The 26026-nt window shown below is 53.4% G+C and overlaps 2 protein-coding genes across 2 annotated transcripts; one reads left to right on the top strand and one right to left on the bottom strand.

Moving 5' to 3' along the window:
• The first annotated feature begins 1580 nt into the window (after positions 1-1580).
• On the top strand, positions 1581-20925 carry MEIOSIN (meiosis initiator). The gene is made up of 14 exons (XM_090259104.1): positions 1581-1651; positions 2173-2247; positions 6895-6985; positions 11485-11596; positions 12868-13002; positions 13863-14033; positions 15089-15197; positions 15974-16074; positions 16729-16884; positions 17281-17351; positions 18561-18716; positions 18805-19022; positions 19857-19946; positions 20760-20925. The coding sequence occupies exons 1-14, from the start codon at positions 1581-1583 to the stop codon at positions 20905-20907; spliced, it is 1704 nt and encodes a 567-aa protein (XP_090115230.1). The 3' UTR covers positions 20908-20925.
• A 651-nt stretch (positions 20926-21576) lies between these two features.
• Positions 21577-25752, bottom strand: SIX5 (SIX homeobox 5). Its single transcript, XM_090260820.1, has 3 exons — positions 24926-25752; positions 23197-23999; positions 21577-22920 (listed from the first exon to the last, which is right to left on the bottom strand). The coding sequence occupies exons 1-3, from the start codon at positions 25726-25728 to the stop codon at positions 22298-22300; spliced, it is 2229 nt and encodes a 742-aa protein (XP_090116946.1). The 5' UTR covers positions 25729-25752; the 3' UTR covers positions 21577-22297.
• Between the last annotated feature and the right edge of the window lie 274 nt (positions 25753-26026).

Here is a 26026-nt window from a genome sequence, read left to right as displayed (position 1 = left end):
GGGCGTGGCCTGGCCTCAGGCGCGCACTCTTGCTCTTCTCCTCAGGCTTCATGCGGATCCTTGTTCCAGGGCATTTGCGCCCACCCCACGGCGGGGATGGAACTGCGGTGGCCGAAGCCGGCCTAAGGCCTGCACGCATCGCCAGCCTTCCAGGACCGGCAGCAGACGCCGTTTGATCAGCCTCCCAAGTGTGGGGCTGGCACTAAACCAGAAGGGGGGCTTCACGCCATTTTGCACGACCTGAGGCGGGTGTTGGAGGCTAAGGGGAGTTGGAGTGGGGAACTGACAGGCACTACCAGCCAAAGGGGAGTCTGGGGTCCAGTCAGGAGCTGAAATTTGTGGAGGTGTCCTCCTTCTGGGAGTTTCATGGGGATAGAGGCCAGTGTGCCCCTGGTGCAGGGTTGTGGGTGAGGCAGGACTGGGGCAGCAGAGCTGAGTTAGGGTTTGAGGCTGGGCCTGGGTTCTGGCCTCCAGGCTCAAGTTTGAGATATTACACGGCTCTGTTTGAATAGTATTGGGAATCAGGGATTTCAAGGTAGATCTGGGGGGGCGGGGTCTCAGGACTTGTGTCTGGATATAACTGGTGTTGGAATCTGGAGATCTTGCTTTCTGTGACTGGAAACTTTCTTGTTGGAATCTGGATATCCTAATTTTGAGATGTGGAAGTCTTAGTTTTGAGTTCTGGTGTATCATTTTGAGCGTCTGGGGTCTGATTTGGAAGGATTGAGGCCTCAGAATAGATCTAAGGTCTAGAATCTCAATGCAGAATATAAGGTATAAGTTTAGAGTCTAAAGCCACAGTTTGGGACCTTGAGAACTAAGTTTTAGGGCCTGGAGTCCCTAGAGTACGGGGCTTCAGTTTTAGAATCTGGGTCTCAGAGTGGGGCTCACATGTGAGATCCCCGTTTTGAGGCTGGGGTTACAGCTAGAGAGTTTGAAGTGACACCTTGGGGATCTTGAAGGCTTTATTTTAAGCTCTGAGGTCACTTTGGGGCACTGAGGTTTGCTTTCGAGGGCTTAGATTTCTTCCTTTAGTACTTGGGTTCTCCATGTTAAAGGCTTGTGGTCTGTTATCTTAATATTAGGATTAGGGTCATATTTGGGGATCAGAAGTTGACAGTTGACGGGTCTATGGTATCTCTATTAGAGCTTAGGGTTTTTAGGTTTGGAAGGGCTCCTTTTCAGGCTCTAGGTCCCTACTTCGGGAGTTTAAAGTCATAGTTTTAGTGTCTTAATATCACAGAGGTCTTAAGCCACAGGTTTTAGGCCTGGTGGTTTCCATGCCAGGGTCTGACATCTCACTATCGAGACTGAAATTCCGAAGTCAGTTTGGGAATCTGCTCTTCCGTTTTAGCTCTGAATCGTGACTTAGAGGTCCAGATTTACAATTTGGGCTTCACAGACTTAAGTGTAGAGTTTTGGGGTATTGATCTCGTCTGTGGGTCCTTATCTGTGGGGCTTGGGGACTCCATTTTCGGGTCTCTAGTGCTCAAAGGAGCACCACAGGGAAAATGAAGGCTGCCGCTTTCTCCTGGAGTCCCAGAGGTCACTAACAGGTCTTCCTTTTTCTTTCTTTGCAGATGTGGGGTTCCAGTAGCTATTTGTGTTCCCCGAAACATCCCAAGGCCAGTTCCCTGAGTTCCAATGACAGGTAACTGCTCCGCTCCCCCATCTTCCATACAGCTCCAGCCACTTTAGTTGAATAATAATAATAATGCTTACTGAGCATTTTGTTTTGTCAGACTCTTTGCTAAGCCCTTTGTATGATATGCTTGAATCCTAACAACTCCACAAGGAATATAACCACCATTTTCAAGGTGAGAGAAGTCTGAGGTGGTTGGCAAAGATCATCCGCAAGTCCTTGCAGGCTTTGGCACCCTGAGTGACCTAATTGCTCTTCCTTCTTTTCTTTTATTCACATATTCATTCATCCATCAAGCACCTAACAAATGTCAGAAATCTTATAGAGGAGATTTTCACAGCAGATGGAGGGTTCGATCAGTTTTCTCCCTCCCTCCAAAGTCAGGGTAAAGAAAAAAATAGCCAGAGGTCAACTTATCCCCTACTGTACCCCACCCCCAACCCATGCCAGTGACTTTCTGTCCATTCATCTCTTCGTTCATTTATTAACTCCAAAAATAAGTGTCTGCTTTGTGCAGATTCTCTCCTTAGGTACCGTGCTCAGGAGCACTACAAAGAAGATGAAGGATGCCTGCCCTGCTGCCCATTCCTCCTGGAATCCCAGAGGTCACCAGCAATGCATTCTCTTTTTCCCCCCTTCTAGATGTGGGGTCCTTGTATTAAGAAGGACTCTTAACTGCAAGTAACAGAACCTAGCTGAAACTAGCTTAAGCCTGAAAAGAGATTTATTGGATCGTTTAAACTGAAAATTCAGGGGCATCAGGCTTGGCTGGTTTCAGGTGGGGGTTAAATTGTGTTGCCATGAAACTGCCTTTCCCGGCTGGGCTATGGTCCTGTTGGCCTCGTCCTCAAGCAGGTTCTCCCTTCGTGAGGGCAAGGTGGCTTCCGGCAGCTCCAGATCCTGTCTTGTTAATGTGACAACACCAGCACAGAGTTATTCCAGAATCCATTGCCTCTGATTGGCCAAACCTGGGTTATGACCCCAATCCTAAGCCAATCAATGTGGCTTCTTGTCTGGACCCTGCTTCTGTGCTCACTAGAGGAAGGGGAGGTTTATGTTAGCCTCTCTGAACCACAGGGACTGAAATTGGGGGTGGGGTGGGTCACCAAAGGAAACTACTACCAGAAAAGGGGGATCGGTCAACCCAAAACAAGCTTTATCAATCATAATCATACAATAAATACCTCTATCCAATCTCTAATATTCCTTATCCCTAAATCATTCTGACAAATGACTATCTTCTGTGTTGAACTAACATTTTGTGAGCACTCCCTATGTTCCAGGTACTATGTTAAACACCTCCCTGACAAGATCTAACTTCCTAGCCACCTGCATTTTATAATATAAATGAGTTAAAAACAGGCTCAGAGAGCCCTGGCTGGTGTGGCTCAGTGGATTGAGTGTCGCCTGACAACCAAAGTGTCCTGGTTTGATTTCCGATCAGGGCACATCCCTAGGTTGCAGGTCAGGTCCCTGGTTGCAGGTTGGGTCCCTGGTTGGAGGTATGTGAGAGGTAACAACACATTGATGTTTCTCTCCATTTCCTCCCTCCCTTCCCCTCTCTAAAAATAAATAAATAAAATCTTAAAAAAAGAACAGGCTCAGAGAGATGAGATGAAAGCAGTTGCCAAAACTCATACAAGAGAACTGGGATTTCAGTCTAGGTCTATCTGCTTTAAAAGCTGGGACTTGCAGCCAGGTATTGTGCTGCCTCTTGGGACTGCTCCCTGATTTGTTCCACTTTGGGGGCAGCTCTAACTCTTAAGTTTCTGTGCATGTTAGAACAAATCAGGGACCAGGCCTTGGTTTTCCCATACTTAATATGAGAAATTTGGACTGGCTCTTGGTTAAGGCTCCTCTCAGCTCCCATAAAATAAAGGAACTAGGGAGTTTTTAGGCTGAGTATTAGCTCAAAGAAGAGGAAACCCAGGAATCAGAGTCATTTGTCATTTTAGAACCTAAGGTGCCATCACAAGACAGGAGTATTTATTAATTCAACAATTTTTCATTGAACACCTAGGAGCCAGGGATAAAACCAGGGCCACATTATGACTTTCATGGGCCCTGGGCAATTTTGTCTTCTTGGGCCCCTTCCTCCACTAAAAATATGTTAAAAATTATAGTTAATGACAGCATTGGTATAAAGATGAATATAATCCAAGTTGGATTATATCCATTTTTTCTTCTGACTTTAAAAATATTAGAACATTTTTATAAGTCCTTAAAGATGTCCCAGGCTTTAGGCACCATACTTACTATGTCTAATGGATAAGTCAGCTTGGGATATAGCAATTAAAAAAATAAAATCCCGCCCCTTATGGAGTTTGTAATAAATGAATGAATGAATAAATAAACAAAAATGTCAGATGCTGATAAATGATATGGCTGTGACCCCAAAATATGCTTATTTAGATTGAGTGGTCAGGAAAGGCCTCTCTGAAGAGGTTACATTTAAGATCAGCAGTGAATGGGAAAGAAGAAACTAGCCATGCAAAAATCATGGCAAAAGAACATTCCATGTAGAGGGAATAGTAAGACCCTAAGGCAGAAATCAACTTGGCAGTTTAGAAAAACAGAACAGGGATGCATGCGGCTGGAGCTGACTTGTTCCCCGCAGACCCAGAGGGCAGAGCTGGGACAGGTGGGTGGGAAGTACAGAGACTGTGAGGAAAGAACTTGGCTAAAACCAGAACCGCCCAGCAAGGAAAGGGGCAGCCTTGCGAAGGAGTGTGTGGCTCCCAGAGGCCCCTGGGAGCAGTGCTCAGGTCACACCTACTCAGGACTGCTGCCCCAGAAATGCCAGGATTTTGTCATTCTTAGTCACCCTCAGGTTCCCTCCAACCTTCTTTTTCTGAAAAAAAAATATTTGCATCGAAGGCTCTCTCGTTGCTATGCAAACCCCAGAGTAAACACCTAGAGACTACAGTTGGTATGGAACCCCTTTGCTCAGACATGGCCAAATAATGCCTAGGCCTGGGCACTTTTTCTTCCTTACTTTCTGTGTTGTTTCTCGCTGGAGCTTCCAGGGGGTCCTCTAGAACAAAAGGAAAGTGATGTGCAAAAAAATATCAGGGCTAGACAGGACTTCAGAGGTCAGCCTACCCAGTTTTTCTCCAAGGATAGAACCCCAACACCCTTGCCCCTCAAAGGTATAGCGTCTGCCAGGAGGTAACTAGAGACCAATTAGTGAAATATATTTTTTCTTTTATTCCTTCATTCAGTTGACTAAAATGTAGAGTTTTATGTATTCATAGTAGTTTTGAGGGGGTGAACTAATGATGTCATTCCCTGTGTAAAGCCCTTTAATGGCTTCTCATGGGTCTTTGGATAAAGTCAAAAGTCTTCTGTACTATGAGCCTACAAGATCCTGCCTCTTCTGGCCCTATATCCTTCTCCAGTCTCATCTCACCATACAGGGCTCCTTGCTTTCTGTGCTGCAGACACTCCAGCTTTATTTCTTTTGAATTCTCCATGCTCCCTTGTGCCACAGGGCCTTTGCACATGTTCCCTCTATCTGAACTGTTCTCTTTCATTCTTCACCTATACCTTTCCGCCAATCCTTCAGAATAGGTTCTGTCCAGTTTACTTCCTCAGAAAAAACCTCATTGATTAGGTCACCTGTTACAAGCTTCCATAACATCAAGCAATACCTCGCCGTTGTCCCCAACATGGTCAATTTCATGAGCATATGAGCTATGTAGTCACAGGGTCCTGTGCATAGAAGAGCCCAGTGCTTGGTGTAATGCTCTGCTCTCAGCATCTTGAAATGATCAATTTTTGAACAAGGGAGTTACGCACTTGAATTTGTAGTGCTCCTCCCCAAGCCAATTATGTATGTGGTTCTGGTCCTAGTTGCAATTTTATGCTTGTTATGCTTGTTTGTGTGACAATTTGAATAATGGTTTTATCCCTAACTATACTGTGGGCTGTATTTGTTTATGGTTTTTTCAAAGATTTTATTTATTTTCAGAGAGAGGAGAAGGGAGAGAGAAAGAGAGGGAAAGAAACATCAGTTGGTTGCCTCTTATATGCCCCCAACTGGGGACCTGGCCGGCAGCCCAGGCATGTGCCCTGACTGGGAATCGAACCAGTGACCTTCGGATCACAGGCCAGCACTCAATCCGCTGAGCCACACCAGCCAGGGCACATTGTTCCTGGCATATAGTTGGTGCTCAATAAGGGGCTGCTGAATGAATGAGTGAGAAAGATTCTTTCAGAACGTCAGAGTTTGGTTAGGGAGATAAATGTGTTGTCCACACTGCTCCCCCATCTCCTCAAGGACAGTGACAGCGATTCCTCTCCATTTCCATAATGTCCAGCCCAGGGCCTGGCAGGAAGGCAGGGGAGGTTATGGAGGTTTCCTGAGGCAGGTGGCGATTGAAATGGGCCCTGAAGGAAGGAGAAATCAGGATTGGTGGAGACAGAGGTGCTTGGCATTCCCGAGGGCACAGCATAAGCAATGGCAGTGGCGTGTAAGTTAGGAGAGAGACTCCAATGTCTTTGTGTCTCCATCTGTCAGGAGAGGGTATGGAGGGGTATGTGCATGGGTATATTATGAATTATGGATTCATAGATTAGATCCCAGGACTTCCTCATCTGCCCAGGAGTCAATTGTTTTCAGGCCTTTTTTAATTCATTCACCTAGAAAATATGCACTGAGTTTCTGCCATGTGCCAGCCCCTGTTCTGGGTGCTAGAGATATAGTGGTACCCCCGACCCAGCTTTCAGCCCAGTTCAGAGATCAGAGACATTAAGCTTCATCCTTAACGGGGTGGCATTGAGAGCTTTGAAGCAACTTATTAGGCATCTAATGGGTTGGGTCCTATGCTGGGTGATTTCACACATACTAATTTATTTAATCCTATTAATAATCCCCTGAGCCTGAATGCATTTCCTCATTCCCATTGCACAGATGAGAAAACTGGTCAGATTTGTGTTTCAGAAAGATCACTCTGATTCTAGTAGAGTATGGACTGGAGGAGGCCTAGGAGGATGTCAGTAAATGGGCTGAGGCAGGGACTGTGGGGGTGGAGAGAAGGGACCAGAGGAGGAATGGGCAAGATTTGGTGACCGACTGGACAAGAGGATGAGAGATGATGTCCGCAACTTTGTCTTGGGTGCTGGCTGTAGGGGACGTCCCAGGGGTGGGGGACTTCCCTGAGATGGGGAACAAGGAGACAGGAGGTTTGAGAGTCAGATGCCATTAGGACATTAGGATGTCCTAATCAAAATCAGTTCTTGTCCCAAAACAGGAAGGAAAAGAAAAACTACACCAGCAAACTCCATGAGCTGGCATTGCTGCTACCTGTGGCCCCGAAGACCAATAGCAAGAAGCTCACCAAGGTATGTGGACTGAAAGAGAGGAGGTAGATTTGGGAGGTAGGTTATAAAATGCCAGGAAGCTGGTTAACTTCCCTTGTCCCGAGAAACCTAGACAGCCCCTTTCCATGACAGCGCTGAGATGGGAACGGTCCTGCTCTGAACGGGACTTTCTAGGAGTCTGGAAGCCCAGGACCGCGGCATCCTTTCTCAAAAAGGAGGCATAGGACACTGGGAGGGAAGAATAGGCAAGGAGCCAGGTAAAGGTCATTGCTTTGGGAGCCCTCCAGCGTACACCTGCAGAACCCTGGGCAGGTCTCTCTGGTTATCAGCCTCAAGCTTCGGGCTTCTTAGCTGTAAAATGAGTAACAACGACTCTTCCTATCCTGAGAAATTGTGAAGCTGAAATGACATAACAGCCGTGGTAGGCCCTGAGTAAAGTTCAGTTTCCTCCCTATTTTGTGACCTGTGGGTATCAGCTCCAAGGGGTAGAAACAGATAAAGCTTCTCTGCACATCCCCACTGGCTACTCAATAAAGGTATGTAGTGCTGAGCTAACACCTCACTCACAATGGGAACAACTTAACATGAGACTTGGAGATCCTGAAGGCTTGGCGTGATGTTTTCTTGTTATAGTTCCTCTCATTCAGTCATTTACTTATTCATTCATCAGCCATTCATGGAAAGACTGTTGGATGTCAGAGAGCTCTTATGATTGTAATGGGGGAAGCAAAGGAATTTGAGCCCCAGTCCTCATCCTCTGGGAATGCAGAAGCTGGTCAGGAAGATAAAGATTTGAACACAGGAGTAACTGATCCCAGCTGAGATGTGCCATCTGCCTCCCAAGAGGTTCAGAGGAGCAGGTGTTTTGGAAGGATTTGCCAACCTTCACCCTAACCTTCTCCCTGCCTATGATATTCCATCAATCCCCATCATGTTGATACCCTCCCCAGTACCTCTCCATCGTAAGTGCTTATTACCATTTTCTTGTAGCTACTGTCACAAATCACCACAAATTTAGTGGTTTAAAAACAACACAAAATTATTCTCTTACGGTTCTGGAGGCCAGACGTCCAAAATTAGTTTCACTGGTCTAAAGTCAGGGTTCTTCTTGGAGGTAACAGGGGAGAATCTGTTTCCTTTGCTTTGCCAGCTTCTAGAGGTCAGCTGTGTCCCCTGACTCACGGCTCCTTCACACAGCCAGAAGTGTGGCATTTTGAAATTTAGCCTTCTCTGCCTTTGACCCACTGCCCCCCAGCTTCTAAGGAACTCTCGCGATTACATTGGGCCCACTCAGATAATCCAGAATAGTCTCCCCACCTGAAGATCCTTATTCAGCACATCAAGCACATTTGCAAAGTCCCCTTTGTCTTATAAGGCAACATAATAATAGGATCAGGGGACTAGGACATGGACGTGTTTTGGGGGAGAGGCATTACACAGGCCACCGAAGTGCTCAAAAATATCTGAGGAATTTTGTCCTCTGTCCTCAAACATTGGAGTATTTGGTGCTGTCACAAGCTCTTCGCAGGGAGGGCTGAAGTGTTTGGGACACAGTCCCTGCTCTGGAAGAATGACACTGTGGTCAGAGGACAGGCATAATTTCCTCGCTGACCAGATGACCATGTCTCCTTTTGAAATTCTTCCCAGACCTCAGCCTACTTTCTTTCTTTCTTTTTTTTACAATTTGTTTATTTGTTTATTTTATTTTTAGAGAGAGGGGAAAGGAGAAAGAGAGGGCGAGAAACATCACTGTGCAGTTGCCTCTCACTCGCGCCCCCAACTGGGGACCTGACGTGCAACCTAGTCATGTGCCCTGACTGGGAATCGAACCAGCGACACTTAGCTCGCAGGCCGATGCTCAATCTACTGAGCTACAGCAGCCAGGGCTCAGCCTACTTTCTTTACCATTGATTCTCTGCCATCTTAAGGATCCCTCTTCTTTCCCATCTCCATCCTTCCTTAAGCTCAGTCCTGCTCCACATGCAACCTGAGCTCCTGTCAGTCCCCAGCCTCCCACTTGACCAGTCTGCTGAAGTACATCAATCATCACAGCTCCTCAGGGCTATGCGACCTGCTCAGTCGGCTGCTCAGCGAACATATGGCAGCTGTTATGTGTGGTCTCTCCCGCATTGGACACGGGATGCAGCTTGGATCTGTGGCATCCTAACTCGCCATCCTGGCTGATGAAGTGCTGCCTGCGCCATGTGATGCTGTGGCTTCTTCTCCCTCTGACCACCAAAGCCTTCAGATATTTCCGTGATTGTTTTCTTATCTCTGACCCCCATTAGGTGAAGAATCCTGAGGTGGCAAGGACCGTAATGGATAAATTTCTATCTCCGGTGCCCACAAGGCCCAGTGTAGAGCTGATAATAACAATTGCTCCCAAATAACTGAGACTTCTAGGTGCCAAGCATTTTATAAGCATTTTCTCATTTAATCCCCTCCCCCCACAAGGCTTTCGAGATGCATATGTTAATGCTCATTTTTTGGTTTGAGGAAACTGAAGTGCGGAGGGGTCATGTTGCCCAAAGAGACAGGGCCAACTTCTGGCAGAGGGGTCAGGTGTGTCTCTTTCCAAAGGCCCACGCCTTCGTCATTTGGTGTTCAATAGGTGTTTGTTGAATGAATGAATGAATGAATGAATGAGTGAGTTTCCTCTGTCAAGGAAGTTGCAGGACCTGTCCATCTCACCTTCAGAAGATCTCTGGTATTTGAAACTTGGATGCAACCCCCAAGCTAACCTTCCTGAAGTTTCAAGTACTGAACCTTCTGCCCTGAAATCTGAGATGAGGCCCAAGTGCTTTCTGCATAAAACCTTTATACTAGCAATGATAAGTAACAATTTATATTACTTGATGGTTCACAAAGACTTCGCTTAGTGAGTGCCCACCATGTGCCAAGCCTGGTGTTGGAGATACTAAACTAAAAACAGTATCTGCTCTGGAAAACACCATGGTCTAGTTGTAAAAAGGTAATCCCTTGACAGCCTGGTGAAGGTGTTCCCATCATCATCAACTAAGCCTTTATTAGGCAACGAATGTATCGGACTCTGTGCTGGGCGGTTTCACACCCACTCATTTATTTACTCCTAATGACGGTCCTCTCAGCCTGAATGAGTATCTTGTTCCCATTGCACAGGTGAGAAAACCGAGGCTCAAAAAAGTAGAACAGCCTGCTCCCAGTCCACAGCCAGTAAGTGGCAGCTTGGATCCAGGTCTTTCTAAGCTAATAGTCTCTTGGCTGTGACACATGCACCCCTTAGTTAGAGTATAGCTGCCTTTCATGGGTCAGGTTAAATAATTTCAGTGACTGTCTGTATCGTATCTTATGGAACAGTTTCACATGAGTCCCCTTGCAGGCCCACGTTTCCTGACTTGGGGTTTGGAATATGACTGCTAACGGTTGTCTTGTTATTCCAGGGTTCCAGTATGATCCAAAAAATACTTACTGCTGTTCTTCCCTCACGTCTTCACCAGGCTAACTCCTTTCATCCTTCAGGTCTCGGTTTAAATGCTGTCACCTCTAAGGGGCCTTTCCGGACATCCAAGTGTGATTGCAGACTCCCTCGTTATACTCTTCTATTCATAATGCTTGTCACACAGTCGATCATTTTGTTTGATTTATGAGTTTATTTAAGTCCGCTGCCCTCACTAGATTGTTAGTTCCATGAAGGCAAACAAAAGTATATCTTAAAAAAAAAGGTATATCTAGGTCACCCGTACACACACAGTGGTCTTTTTTAGCTATAGTAGCTCCAGTACCAACTGAGTCAGTATTTGGTGCTGGACGGGGGCTGTGTGCTGGGCAGGAGGTATCGCCTTGGTGCTGTGGGGAAGATTTACTATTTCAGCAGTCACTGGCTAAGCTACCTCTCGATTCTGTGTGCTTGGGACACAGAAGTCAATTAGCTACAGTGTCTACCCTCAACTAGTCCCAGGTCAGCAGGGGAGAACAATGTATAAACAGATCATTATAAAGCACTGTGGCAACTGCCTTGGTGTCATTGGGCCCAGGGTGTTACAGGGGTGCCTGGGAGGGACATCTGACCCAGCCTGAGCAAGAGGGTCAGGAAGGAGGGAAAGTTTCTGGGAGGGGAGAGCACTGTGCTGAAGCTCAGAGGAGATGCCGGGTGAGGGAGTGTGTGGGAAGAAGAGGAAGACTTTGCAGAGGGAGTGTGCCGCATGTGCAAAGGGCCAGGGGTGGGAAGCTGAATAGTGTGTACTGAAAGACTGGACCAGGACGGAGGCAGACCTGGGTTGAGATCTCAGCTCGGCCACTTCCTCTCTGTAACCTTAGCAAGTCCCATTACATTCTGAGCCTCAGTTTCTTTCATTGTAACCGCTACCTCGCTGGGCCGCAATGAGAACTAAATAGCAAACTAGAAATATATCTGTCACTTGAGAAATTGTTGGGGTGGGAAATGGGGTCCTGGAGCCTCTCTGCCTCTGGTCTCCAGCAGCCTCTCCTCGTCTGGTTGTACTCCACTTTTGTGCATAACCTGGTCTTTCTTTCGTGGGCAGAAGGAGATCCTGCTGCATGTCCTGCACTACATTCAATACCTCCACAGAAACATCGATATGGCCAAGGCCTTGCTAAAATTCTATGCCGTCAATGGGGAAGGCGGGGCTGGGGGTAAGTAAGTTCAGCCAACCTTGCCCAGGGCCTGCTATAAGTTTTATCCTGCTGTCAGGGACCTTGAGGGACTTAGACCATTTCAGGCCCTCCCGGACCTCACAGCCTGGCAGAAGGGACAAAGTCAGAGGAGGGTATCTGGGAAGACTGTGGGGGGAGGGGTCTTGGAGCTGGGCCTCTGAGGATAATAGAAGGGGGAGCCCTGCCCGGTAGAGGAAACAATCTGAGCAAGAGTGTGCAGGCATGAGAAGACACGTGTGGAATGTCTGGGGACAGGCAAGTAGCTGGGTGTGGTCAGAGGGACGTGGAGCATCAGGATGATGTGCATAGGCTCTTGAGCCAGATCCTGACTCAGACACATGCCTTGTTATCTTAACCTCTCCGTGCTTCCGGGTTCCTCATCTGCAAACCAGGACGAATACTAGTACTTTTCTCCTGGGTTTGCTGTGAAGATTAAATGAGTTAATACACGTACGGGGTATTGTAATACAAAGCCTGGAATATGCCAGTCACCCACTATTGTATGTGCTGGGTACTCTCATTACTGGTGTAAAAAATACACAGGCCGGAAGGGTAGCAGATGAGGGGGAGATGAGGTCCTGAAGGGCGTCGAGTGCCCAGCTAAGGAGGGAGATGAAGGTGAGAGGTACTGAAGGACTTTAAGCCAGGGACAAGCCATCAGGTTTATTTATTTATTTTAAGAAAGAGGCCTCTAACATCTAGTATGGAGAACTGGTTATTAAGGGAGAAACTGGAGTCTGGGAGATCAGTGAAGATACTTTTAGGGGTGATCCAGTCAGGAGACAGTGAGGCCCAATCTCGCACTGCAGCTGAGTTTGGACAGAAGTAGGTGCATTGGGGAGATGTTAATAAAGAATTGGGAGGCCTGACAAAGAGGCCCCGGGCGACGCAGGATGGGTGGTGGAGCCCTCACTACCTTGAGGAAGATAGGAAGAGAAATTGATTCGGGGTGGGGAATATGGGGACAAATTTGGGAAGCACTGAGTTCATCTTCTCTCTTGGCCAAGGCCCAGAGCGGCCCCGGGGAGACCCCAGAGTTTGCCCTGTCCTTTTGCCACCTGACTGTGCAACCGCAGGCAATTTTTATCTCCTTTTGGGACATCAGTTTCCACGTTTGTAAAGTCAGCCTGTGGACTGTGGCAGACTGTCCCCCAGCCCTGCCGGCACTGGGAGGCGTTGTCTGGAAGGGAGGACTTGGGATGGGACTCAGGCAAGGACATCTGACCCATCTCCTTCTTGGTCCTGCGCAGGGCGGGGTCAGAGCTCCACTGCGGACCCCGCAAGGCGGAGACACACCACCCCGTCTCGCTCCCCACACTCTTGTAAGTCCTGTCTTCGGGGAGCCTGTCGGAAACCTCGGAAGAAGAAGCTGACCAGAACCTCAGGTACAAGCTGTCGGTGGAGGCAGAACAGGAAGTGGGGCTCAGATGGAAGTGGGGCTCCTTCTCCAGGGCCATCACACTCGCGGGAGGCCCCATCAGCAATCCTGAACCCCGGACGAGGCTTTAGAGTCGGTCATGCCTGGGTCCCATTTCTGGCTCCTCCTCTCATTAGCTCTAAGACCTGGAGTGGTCACTGTTCTGAGCTTCATCTTCCTCACCTGGAAATGGTAGTGCCTGCCACAGGGAGGTCTCAAGGATTAGGAGCCTGAAAATGTACCACTCAAACAACTCCTCAGAGGAGATGCACATGGTCAGTGCCCAGCGAACGGAAGCTTCTGTCAGCATTTATTGTCTTTATGGCCAGTAATGCCGCCCTGGGCCAGGCCAGCAGGGAGAAAAGGCCCAAGTGTGGGAGACCAGCGCCCTGGGTCCGGCCTCAGCCTTGCTGCCTTCGCTTTTGCAGGCCTCAGTTTCCATGTCTCTAAAATGGGAGTTGGATCTAAACAACGGTCTCCTGCCCTGGCTGAACATCTCGGTCGTCCAGGGCGCTTTAAACACTGTTTATGCCTGGGTCTCACACCCAGGAAGTCAGGTTTCCGTGGCCTGGGGTGCCCATTGGGTATCATTATTTTTTCAGAGCTTGCAAGGCGATTCTAACCTGTGGGTGAGGGAAGGAAGCGTGGGACTCGGTGATCTCTAACTGAGGATCCGGACTTACCCAGGAAGTCCCAATGAGTGACCAGGCCAGGCAAAGCTTGGACATAGGTGGTTGGGCCCAGAGCAAAGAAGACCCCCACCTGAAACATCTTCTGGTGACACTCAAGCCCCCAGTCCCATCTGATGCCACCTTTCTGTTGTCCCAGAACCCCAGACCCGGGCCCAGAACCCTCGTCGCTGTCTGGCCCTGGACAAGCCCAAGGAGCAGGTGACCCCATCCGCGGACCAGAAAGGAGGAAACACGGAGGGGACCGCCATCCCTCCAAGATGCTCTGACTCCTCCATTCACCCGAAGGCAGCAGCATCCTTGCCTCAAGGTGACAGAAATGGAAGGAGATCCTGGCTGGCATTGCTGGATGTGGCTAAGGACAGGGTCTAACGGGACATCTCAAGTCGGTCTTTCCGCACCCGGTCACTTACACACCGCTTATTGGGCCTCTGCCACATCTGGGCTCGGTCCTAGCAGCTGGGGCTTCCGTGGCGCACAAGAGAGACACTGCCTCTCGCTGCACACAGCTGTGGTCCTTTACCCAGCTTGCTTTTCCCTTTAGGGTCTGCTATGGGTGTAAGGGCGGGACAGGGTCAGGGCCGCCCTCCTGCAAGAGCTGCAGGCGGCGGAACTGGGACCAAGGGCAGGGCCTCCTCATGAGATGTCACTCGATGCAGCCAGAGAATCGCCCTAGGGACTCCCTGTCTCTGCACCAGGTTCAGAAGGTGCGATGGCTCACTCGGCAGAGAGCCAGGCGAGAAAGCGGGCAACCGAAACGCAAGGCCTCGAGGTGTCCTGTCCTCCATCCGTTCACTGAGCCCTACCTCCCTGAGCACAGCCTCTCTGCCAGGCCACGTGCCCGCTGGTGGTGCCACAGTCCAGGCTTTTTGGTGTTGCCCAGGAGACCCTGTGACCCAGAGGAGGCACGTGACCCACCTGAGGAGGGAGGGCTTCCCAGCCCTGCTAGTGGTGTGACTTTGGGCGAGTTACGTAATAGCTCAATGCCTCGGTTTACTTAACTGTAAAATGGGGGTAACAATGGTACTCTATCACACAGGGTCACTGAAAAGAATATAAAATGCTTAAATAGCATGTGCTGGCCCTGGTAAGCACTTGGTACTTGTTTGCTATCCTCATCTTCGTCGTTATTCCACTTAAGGATTTTATCTTCCTTACAGTGTCTGATAAAGGAGTGGGATTCCAGAAACCTAGTGGCAATTTGGGTTGCCCCCGAGACTCATGCAGAGGTCCCAAAGCTTGAGGTGTTGGCCAGGATGGGGGAGGGACAGGCTGGTGCAGACCCTGGCACCGCATTGTCTCTGCATCTGTGAGTCCGGACTTTGTCCCTGTCACAGGAGTGGTCACCCTGAATTGCCTCCTTAGGCCACTATTGCAGAAACAGCACCCAGGATGAGGGGCCTTACCCTGCCTTCGGGACCCAGCAAGGGGCTGAGAGGACCTATTTTCTCAACAGAACACAGTCCTGTCCCAGGTAAGGGAACCCCAAGGGCTCTGAGTGGGAGAGACAGAGGTGTTTGGTCTGGAATGGCCGTGAGAAAGGAGGGTGATGTGCATCCTCTGCCGTGGGCCTAGCTTTCTTCTGCAGGTGTCAGACACTCGAAGGAGAGACGGGCCACAGCCCCTCACTGGTCTCCTTGCCTCCCACCTCAGCCTTCCAGGCCATCCTTACTAGTCACACAAACTTTGACCATGTCCGTGCGTGGCTCAAAGCCCTCTCTCAGAGCCAGATAGCTCATTGGCATCTGAGAACTTCTCTGCTTTATCTCACCCTGCCAGCACCCTCTCCTGCCCCTCACCCATGAATCTTGCCCTTAACACCTTCAAATATGCGCCACTACCCAAAAGAGCCATTCCCTTGCCCGCTCTGGGCTTTTCACCTCTGATCCCTCTTCCCAGCAAGCCTGTTCCCCTCATCTGCCTGGGAAAACCTACCTCCTTCAGGCTGAGCTGTGCTAGCCTCCCTGATGCCCTCCCCACCTCTCTGACCTCCCCGAAGCCCCCCAAGCTGTGTTGTCAGTGCCTGGTGATAGTTGCCTCTCCTCACAAACCTGGAAGCTCTGGGAGAGCCACACCTCCAACTGATACGCTTTCTGGCCCAGTGCTCCCCCAGCAGCCAGCAGAGAGTGATCCCTGTCCTGCTTCACAGTGGGTGACCCTGAGTCACCCCCGGGGAGGCAGCTCACCCAGGGTCCCAGCAATTCCCAGCCTCAGGCTCCGGCTCTGCCTCTTGAACTCCACCTCCCGCAGGCAGAAGCTGGTGTTCTATGACTCCAGTGAGGAAGTGGACAAGGAGGACCCAGACACCGACCCTTGGCTTCCTGCCTGGACCCCAGAGGACAGCCCCCAAGGTGACTGAAACTCTGTCTCTCTTCTTTGTAGGCTGGTGTGGGGCCTTCTTGGTACTTTCCTTCTGAGGATTTCAGTGGAAGCGGGGAAGCGGGAGAGGGAACGGATGTCTGCTGAGCACAGGGACGGCAAACACACAGTGTGTCTGCTCCGCTGTCACTATGGCAGACATTGCTGATCAAGCCTCACTGTTTCCGGTGATCCCAGACACTACCTCAGAATCATTCTTTTTTTTCTTTTTTAAAAAGATGTAATTAATTTTTTTTAGAGAGGGGGAAGGGAGGGAGAAAGAGAGGGAGAGAAACATGGACCGGATGCCTCTCCTGCAACCCAGGCATGTGCCCTGATCAGGAATCGAACCTGCACTCAATCCACTGCCCTACACCGGCCAGGGCCAGAATCATTCTTAACACAGAGCTCCAGGTACCTACAATCAGTCTAGTGGATCTGGCACATTATGACACTTACTTTTTTTTTTTTTTTTTGCCATTCCTGACATAATGCCAGGCATTATGCCTCTTCATTCCCTCTACCAAGGACTCAGAATGAGCAGTTGACAGTCATCTTTCCCTAGTGTCTGGCATCATCTCCTAAAAGCCAGCTGGTGGGGAGGGCAATCTGTGACTACACCCCCAAACCTGAAGTTTTCTTTCCAGGGAGCCCACTGGCTTTGGGACCTCCTCAGATTGACAACCAGAGTGTGATGGGCTGCCTGAGCGACATCCTAGGCTTTAGCCCGTCCCTCCTCAGCTCCCCAGGGAAACTGCTGCCAGAAGAGATCTTGGAGGATGCCAGCATGTTCCTGGACCAGGGTGAGCACGCAGGGCTGGGCCTGATCCTTGGTTCATTCAGAAAGCACACGGTGATGCCCACCAAGTGCGCAGCCCTGTGCCGGGCAGCGCTGGACACCCAGGGGTGAATCCCACCCAGGCCCTGCTGCGAGGAGACCACAGCCTAATTCGGGAGCAGCCCAGGCCAGTGGGGTGGAGTCAGCTCTAGGAGCCTGCAGCAGGGAGCCACTCGCTCTGCCCAAGTTGGAGGTGGCCCAGTGGGGCTGGTCTGGGAGCAAGCTAGGTTTGGGCGTGGGGCAGGGGATCCAGAAACTTGGAAGAGTGGCACTCTGGCTAGTGGGCTGGTGGGACAGAGACCTGGTGCCGTGAGGGAAGCATTTCTGTCCCAGCCAACCCTCTGGCCGCCCTCCCTGACAGCTCTTTTTGGAGTTCTCTTAGATCCCGTGTCTTCGCCTTCCGCCTGCATGCTGGAGTCACCACAGAAGGAGGTAGGCATCTCGCCACCCACTCGTGCATGGACACGGTCGTCCTTTCCACACTTATCACTCACCTGTTTGATTCCCTCATCTGTCCCCTCGGCTTTTCCGGAGACTCCTCTGTTCATCCTTTGAATGCTCACTGCTGGCTGCCAGGCGCCCACTCTGTGCTGGGCACTGAGACTAAACGAGACACAAAGGCTGAAAGCTGAAAAGCTGCCAGGTGCCTATAAAAGACCCCACGTAATTTTACATCTGTTCCATCAGACAGGGGGGTCTCGTTTGACAGAAAGTAGCAGAGCAGCCCCAGGAATCCTCAGCTGGACAGAGCTACCTCCCAGACGCCCGGCTCAGCTCTGTGGCCGCTGTCTGCTCCAGCAGCTCACTGTCTGCCAACAGCGGGGCAGCCCCAGGCCTGCTCTCCAAACCATTCTCCCTCCAGTGTGCGTGTGGGCACTGCCTCCACGAGTAGCTGGATGGGCAGTACAAACAAAAGTAGATACCCCTGAGGGAAGGGGGTAGGGGTCTAGACGGAGGGGGACAAAGGTCGGGAAAATGGGGGCATCTGCAATAGTGTCAGCAATAAAAATAAAAAAATTTAGTACCTTAAAATGGTGCAGGGATTAAGAAACATAATTGATAGGTTTAAAATAGACAGGGGGAAGTTAAGAATAATATAGAAAAGGGTGAAGCCAAAGAACTTAAGTGCATGACCCATGGACATGAACTAAGGGGGGGAGGTGGGATGGCTGGAGGGAAGGGGGGTACCGGGCAGAGGGGAGCAAAGGGAAAAGAATTGGGATACTGTAACAACATAATCAATAAAATATACTTAGCCCTGAAAAAAAAATTGATACCCTTAGTGAGCGCCAGGCGCTGTGCTAGGTGCTTCTCAGCCCTGTAAGACATGATCACACTGTTCTGTAGACGAAACTGATGCTTAAGAGAACTAGAGCTGCCCAGGGCATCGTGGCTACCATGTGACGTAGACTGATGGCATGAAGAGAATAGGAGGCAGGAGACCTGAGCCGAACAGAGCTCCTCTCTGACCCGCCGGGAACTTGGGAACATTGGTTTGAATATCCAAGGGGTGTCTGAAGGAGGCTGTCTCGGAACTGAGCTGTTGCTCATGCTCATTTCCTAGGAAAGCCATGAACGAGGGCCAGAAGGGCACCGCTGCCCCCGCCCACGTCCCCTCCCTCTCTCTCCTTCACCTCCCAGGGCTCACCCCAGGATGCCCCCGCAGACCTTCCTGACTCCCACAGCGTGTTCCAGTCCTCAGGGCCGCTGGCCCGCCCCTCGTGGAGTGAGAACAGCTCCAGCTCTGAGGACTCGGACGCAGACGCGGACGCGGACACGGACACGGCGGACACAGAGGTGGCATGGATGCCGCGGGTCGGGGGGCACAGCCGCGGAGGTTGGTCCCGCCTCTCCTGCCCGCTCTCATCTCTCTGCCCCCACCCAGGACACTCTCGCCGACACTGAGGACCCCAAATCCGTGAGCGATGAGGATGGAGACTACACGTGGAGCCCCTCCTGCCAGGCCTTGACCTTGCCCTCGGCCAGGAGGAAGGCCGGGAAGGGCCAGGCAGGCAAGAAAGCCCCCTGCCTGATTCAGACGAGGAAAAAGTGTGTCAATGGCTTCATCATGTTCTGCAGGATGAACCGGAAGCAGTATATCCGGTGGGTAGGGATCCTCCTTGGCCGCCAGCCCCCCAGAACGTGTTGCCCCTCTGCCGGCTGACACAGTGGCCCCTTCCTCAGCCACACTGTCCCCCAGCATCTCACCTGGCCCTGTGACGTTGGTCAAGGTCTGTCAATTGGAAGCAGTGAAACCCACCTCAGACTGAAGAAGAAAAGGAAATTATTTGGCTTATATAATGTGAAAAAGCGGGGGGTCGATTGGGCTCACGGGATGCTGCCTGGAGTCCTTGTCCCTTTCAGTGCCACTGTCTTCCAGGTGGGCTGCATTCTCAGGCAGGTGGGGCCTGGTGGGGGCAAGGTCACCCCTGGGAGGTCCAGACTTGTGTCCTGGTTCCCACACTAGCAGCCCTGTGTGAGGAGAGCTCCTCGATTCTGAGGATTCAAGAAAAAGTTCTTGGGGTCGACTTGGTCGAATGGGAGCACAATCTGAACACACCATTGCCAGCCTGAGGCTGGGGGATGGGACGGGAGGCCCTCCAGGCCACAGTGGAGAAGAGCCGATGCCCTTACGGGAAGATCCAGGGGCTGATATTGGGAGCAGAGGATGCGGGACCCCTACAGGTCTGGGGACACTAGTATCCCCTTCCCAACAACCATTTACTCCAGTCCCCCTCTCCAGTGCCTCAGCTCCAGGGTGTGTAATGGAGGCCTTTCAGGATATCATGTAACGGGGGTGGGAAGGAGCTGAGTTCTCAGGGCAAGTGGAGGCTCTAAGAGGGCAAGGGGGCCTCGCACGGTCAGGTCAGACCACTCGCGTTTGCCTGGGCCAGGCTGCTCTGCAGGCCTCTCCTTACCTCCTCCCTCCTGTCCCAGAGCCCACCCGGGGACCGCATCCACCACTGCCACCAAAGAGCTGGCCCGGCTCTGGCGGGAGATTACTGAGCAGGAGCGGAAACCATATTGGTGAGAAGCCCAGAGGCGTGGTGCTGGAACCCTGCTCTGGTTTTCTTTACTTTTCTTTTTAAAAGATTTTATCTATTTATTTTTAGAGAAAGGGGGAGGGAGAAAGAGAAGGAGAGAAACATCAACGTGTGTGGTTGACTCTTATGCACCCCCAACTGGGAACCCAGCCCCCAACCCAGGCACGTGCCCTGACTGGGAATCGAACCGGCGACCCTTTGGTTTGTAGGCTAATGCTCAATCCACTGAGACACAGCAGCCAGGGTCTGCTCTGGCTTTCGAAGCCTTGACCTGCATGCGATTGGAAACAGGCTAGGTTTACTGGGGTGGGAGATTCGGGTGTTGCACTTATATGAAATATTTGGGGGTGACAGAGGTGGAGAGGTGCTCTACTTTGGAGCTTAAAGGGGCAAATAGTTTAATTTGGGTTTTGGACCCCACTGCCCTAAATTTCTTTTGCCCTCTCTGCCACCAGGCGTTTCTCAGAGCAGGAAACTGTGTCTCCCCTTTTGCTTGGCCTCCTTCCTCACTGCCGTCCTTCTCCAAGTCCTCTCTTCTCCACCCAGGTCAGAGCTGCCACCTGTCTGTTTCTCAGTTGGCCGCTGAACCACCTCTGTGTACACAGGTTTTTAACAGGGGTGCAGGGCTACGGCAAAGTGCCCTTGGTAGAGTCCTATCGTATAGACGGGGACTCACAGGCCCGGAGGTTCCCCGCCCTGTGGGACCCAATAAAGCCCTGGCCTCCTTGCTCAGCTCAAGCCCTGGCCACCACTGGGGCCAGAGCAAAAGCCCACGCACCCCTCCCTCTCCCCACAGCTCCAAAGCGCGGAGGTTCAGCCGCCGGCACAACCGGATTGTGAAGAAGGAGAGCTCCAGCAGCGATGACGAGGACTGGGGGGTACCCAAGCCCTTCTACCAGCTGCTGGTGGACAGGGCCCACTGCTTCTCAGAGCCAGCCCCTTAGCTGCCTCCTCAGGGAAATGAGATGGCAACTCCACCTCCCCGTCCTCCTCGCCACCTTGCTGCTCCTACAGTTCATTTAAAACCGGCAGCCCACGGGGAAGGTGTTGCCGCCTCCAGGGCCTCACCCCTGCTAGCCCAGGTCCTCTTGGCCAGTCCCCTTGGGGACGGGAGGGGGAGGATTTTTTGATGCCAATGCGTTCTGTTTGCTCTGTAAGTGGGCAGCTGAACTCTGCCCTTCCACAGCTCCCTTCTCCCCAGGGAAGGGGGCCCTGAATGAAATGCAGGGCCGTGAAGTTAAGGAGAAGGGGCTCCCCGCTGATCTGCCTTTGCCCACCCCAGAACCAACTGGTTTCAATCCTGTTCATTCTCACCTTCTCCTCCTCTTTCCTCCAGTTCTATTTATAGATTATTTATTGTTGCCAACAAAATAAAGTGGAACCCTTGTTACCAGCAGGCTGCCCTGGTCCCCTGCTCTCTCAGCCCGGGGGGCGCGCCTTCTACCCTGGATCTGGAGGCGCCAGGGCCACTCTCCCCCCACCCCACAAGCCTCACTTCCACTCTGTCCCCTACAGGGTGCACCAATCAGGAAGCTGGGATCTCAAGTTGGGCTTTGTGTGGTTCAGTTTTCCTTTGGGCAAGTTGTTTGGAAAATAACCCACACTCCTGGAGGTTTTAGTTGTCTGTTAACTTTAATTGAAATGGAGGCTTAACATGTTCTAGAAAAATAAAAATTTAGGATACAAACTAGACACAGGGTTCAAGGTTGCCCTGTGGGTGTGGGGATCTTTGGTCTAGGGCTGGACGTGATAATGAGGGCTGTAGTCCAGGGGCTTCTAATCAGGGACCGTCACCCAGGCCTCCCCACACCTGCATCATGTTTCAGCAGGATGGGCCCAGTGGGAGGCTCTGTCAGCCCCTGGGAACAGGGCTGCCCGCCCATCCTCTCCACCCTTGGGTTCCAAGCAGTTCGAAGCACACTGGATGTCAGTGGAGCTATTAATAGTGTTTTAGGGAGTGATAGGGAGAGGGCTCAAGGGATTTGGAAATCCAGCCACTTGGCAAGGTTTTCAGCTCACAACTCGTACCAGGTCCCGGGGGGCATAGCTCCTGAGTCAGGACCCCCAGATCTGCCCACATATATGGGGGCAGAGCAAGGAGAGGGCTGTAACAGAAGAGGCTTCCCATGCAGAGGGACTGTGCCCTGGACAGGGAGTGGACAGGGGAGAGCCCCTGCCCCGGCACATCCAGGGCTTGGAGAGGCTAAGCAGCCAGGGCTGGAGCAGAGTGTGTGTGGAATCCTCAGAGCAACAGCTGCTTCTGAAGCTTCCGTCCTCCCAGCTGTCCTGGATCTCAAGCACCACTGTCAGGAGAGGCGATGAGGCCCGGCAGGGTCACAGTTCCAAGGGCTCTTCCACAGGCACCGACTGTAGCTGGGTCAGGACCTTGGTCTCAGCTTCCAGCCCCTCGTCAACCTCGCCCCCTGCCGTGGCCCCCAGGAGCAGCCCCTCAGGGTCGGGGTCTGGGAGCCTTAGCGCAGTGTGGGGGGCCTGCGTCCCCAGCCCCTTCTCGGCTTCCAGCAGCCCCTCTGTGCCTGTGCTCAGTTCCAGTCCCGATGGCCAGATGGGCACGGCTGCAGGGGACAGCATGAGGCCCTCCGGTGGGGGTGCTGGGAAGCCGGCCAGGAGGCAGGATGAGTCTGGGGAGAAGGGCAGGCTGGCAGCAATGGTGGCGGCGGCAGGGGCAGGTGGTGGCTGCGGCAGCTGCTGTGACGAGAGTGTGCCTAGGGCGTGGGCCTCCGGGAGAGCGGGGCTGGGGGCCACAGGGAGGGCTCCTTCGGGCACTGAGATGGCCGTGTCTGGCTTCAGGGGCAAGGCCAGGCTCGGGGCAGGCGGCAGGACCTGGGAGACCAGCATGCTGGTGGGAAAGGTGGCAGTGAGGATGATCTTGCCCTGCTGCACAGCCACACCTGTCACGATGGGGCTGCCGGACACAGGGTTGGCCAGGAGGAAGTTTCCTGTGGGGAGAGAAGATGGCGAGGAACAGGGTTAGAGGTGGCAATTACGCTGCTGGAGGGCAGGAGGAAGATTAGCCAGAGGCAAACAGAGCCCCTTCAGAGCCGGACCAAGTCTGGATGGCTTGAGCCCTCGCACTACCTGGCATGAGGGGGGTGGAGGCGGTTCTAGGATCTACCAGGGATGACCTATCCCCCATCCCCAAGGCCACTGACAGCACCCTCCCTCCCTGAGATAGCCACCCCCCACCCAGGCCAAAGAGAGGCAGAAGGGAGTACCTGGGGCAGTGGCCGAAGGTAGCTGCAGGGTGGTCACGCCCACCCCGGAGTTTATCAGGTGCACATTAGTAGGGCCTGCTGCAGCTGCCACCTTCACTGGGCTGCCTGGCCCAGCTGCCAACAGCTGAAGTGGCCCCACAGCCTGTGGCAGGGTTACCACCTGCGAGGTGGGCACCACCTGGGGCAGGTTCAACAGTGGGGAGGTGGGGCCCAGGCCTGCGGGGTACCCAGGGGGTGGGGAGAGTGGCACCACTTGGGGAGCAGCCACTGATGGCACTGGTCCTGGGGGCAGAGGGAAGGTGGCAGCCGGTGGGGGGCCAGGCACCACTTGGGGCAGAGGCCCGGGCACCTCCTCTCCAGGTGGCCCTAAAGCAGCCGCCTGGGTCCCCTTGGTTTCTGGGGCCTCAGGCTGAGCCTCCTCCAGTCGAACCTCCCCGGTCTGAGGGTCCAGGACCAAGGAGGTCTTGCCCTCACTGGGTCCTGGGGGACTAGGCTGTGGTGGCGGGGCGCCCCCACCCCCTGTGAGCAGCAGGGGGCCCAGGCTGGAGGCTTCACCCAGGGCCAGACTGTTGATGATGACAGGGCTGCCATTGAGGAGCACTGCTGGGGAGCTGCTGGCAGCCAGGAAGCTCCCGTTCACCAGGATGGAGGAAGACGCAGGGCATGGCGCAGGAGGGGCAGCCCCAGCCAGGAATATGGAGCCCTGGGCAGGGGCCTCAGTGGCCACTGGAGCCGCCCCCCTCTCCAGGTCTTCAGGACTTCGGCTGGACTCATCCTCAGTAGTGGGGTTCCCATCAGACTCACTGTCGGGAGAAAGCATTGTGAGTTGTGGCCCTGAATGCTGTGTTCCCCCACTGGCCAGCCAGATTCCTGCAGAGTTACAGGAGCCTCCCCACCTTTCTCCAGCCAACCTTTTGGGAACGATTTCTGGGGGTTATGAAACCTCCTCTCTGAGACCACCTAAGGACTGCAGGGACAGATCCTCTGCAAGCCCTGCATTGACATCACTGCATAAAAACTAAAACTAAAGCTGGCCAAATCTGGAAGGAGGAGGCCCTCCCCTCCATGTCCCAGAAGCTGAGCGCCCCGGCTGCCCTGAGCCTCCTGGGTCAGGCTGAAAGCAGCCCAGTGGCTTTGAAGACCGAGGAGGCAGCCGCCTGCTCAGTTCCCGGTGCCCTCCTCCCAGGGCGTCAGAGAAGGGAGTGAGAGGCCTGCGTGCAGGGTGGGAGGGGAAGGGCTTGGATTACAAGGAAACCGGAGCTGGGGAAGGTTCACGTTTCACAACAAAGACAGACGAGGGACCACGCTGTTTGGGCCCCGGGAGGGGGGACAGGGGTGTGTGAGAAAGAGCCACGGTCAGGGAAGGGCTCGGAAACCCCGACACAGGGTGGGTTAGACAAAGGCCCCTCCCCCTTTCCCCGCAGCCCCCTTTTCTCACTGCCCCCCAACCGCAGTCTAGCCACCTACACAGATGGGATGTAAGACGGAGCCCTGAGTGGAGCAGAGGGAAGAGATCCTCCGTGAGAGGAGCAGCTGCGTCGGGGAAAGGGCCTGGGGCGTGTGCCCGTTGCATCCACACTATTCCCCGCGCTTGTTGGGCGCCAGAGGGTGTGAGTGGGAGGCGTCTGAAGAGTCTGCACTGGCTCCAGCAGCGGGCATGCGGGAGAGGGGGGCTGGTGGATAGCACGTTCCCGGGAAAGCGGGGCCTGGGCTGCCCGGGTCTCCTCACCTCTTGCAGGGCACGCCGCCACCGCCCCCGGTCCTGTCGCGCTGTCGCCGGTTCTTGAACCAGTTGCTGACCTGCGTGAGCGAGAGGCCTGTAAGCGTGGCCAGGCGGCGCTTCTCGTCCGGCGTGGGGTAGCGGTTGCCACGATAGCAGGCCTTGAGCGCGGCGCGGGAGCGCTCCTTGAAGCAGTAGACAGTCTCCTCTCCGTCCCAGATGGTCTTGGGCAGCGGGAACTTCTTGCGCAGACGGTACTTGTCCACTGCGCCCAGCGCGCGGCCGCGGGCCCGCTCGGCCTCGTGGTAGCGCGCGCGCAGGTAGAGGTCCTGCAGGAAGGCGTGGTGGGCGGCGGGGAAGGGGCGGCTCTCGAGGAGCCGGTAGAGCTCGGCGTACTCGCCCCGCTGGAAGGCCACCAAGGCCCGAGCGCGCAGCACCGGGTCGCTGCCACGTAGGCGTTCGGCCGGGGGCAGTGCGCCCAGGAAGCGGCTCAAGCGGCCGGCGTGGCCCGCCTGTAGCAGAGCCTCACAGACGCACGCCACCTGCTCTGGCGAGAAGCGGAGGCCCGTGGACGGCTCGGCAGCGGCCTCGAGGGGCGACCCGGGGACGCCCGGGGACACCGGGCCCTCCGCTCCCGCCGCCGCTTCGCCCGCCCCGGCCCCGGCCGCCGCCGCCGCCTCACCCTCGGCCGCCTGCAAAGTCTGCAGAAGCTGGCGCGCTTCCTCCTCCTCCTCTTCGGTCTCCGCCGCCGCCGCCACCGCCTCCCCCCCAGCCGCCGGCCCCGCGCTCTGCTCCGCAGGCAAGGTAGCCATGTTTTGCAACTTTGGGAAGTTCCTCCCTCCTTCTCCTCCTCCCTCGGGCTTTCCCCAACCCCCTCCCCCGCCCGTCCCCCCTCTCAGCCGCCCCCCTCCCGTTGGCGCTTCCCGATCTTTTCCCCCTAACAACTCTGCGTCTCCCCTTCAATGCCAGGCCTAGCGCCCAAGTAGGGTCTCTCTCCCAGTGTCTGTGTGTGTCCGTTCCCCTCCTTGTCTGTCCGTGATTCTCCCTTTGTTTTCCCTCCGCCTCAGGCCGCTCTTTTGCCTCCCCCCGCGTGTGCCTCTGGTTCAGGGC

Source organism: Furipterus horrens, unplaced genomic scaffold (genome assembly GCF_987537825.1).
Source record: "Furipterus horrens unplaced genomic scaffold, mFurHor1.1.pri manual_scaffold_13, whole genome shotgun sequence".
NCBI lineage: Eukaryota > Metazoa > Chordata > Mammalia > Chiroptera > Furipteridae > Furipterus > Furipterus horrens.
Note: the sequence above shows the minus strand (reverse complement) of the source record. Positions and strands in the feature narration are given on the sequence as shown.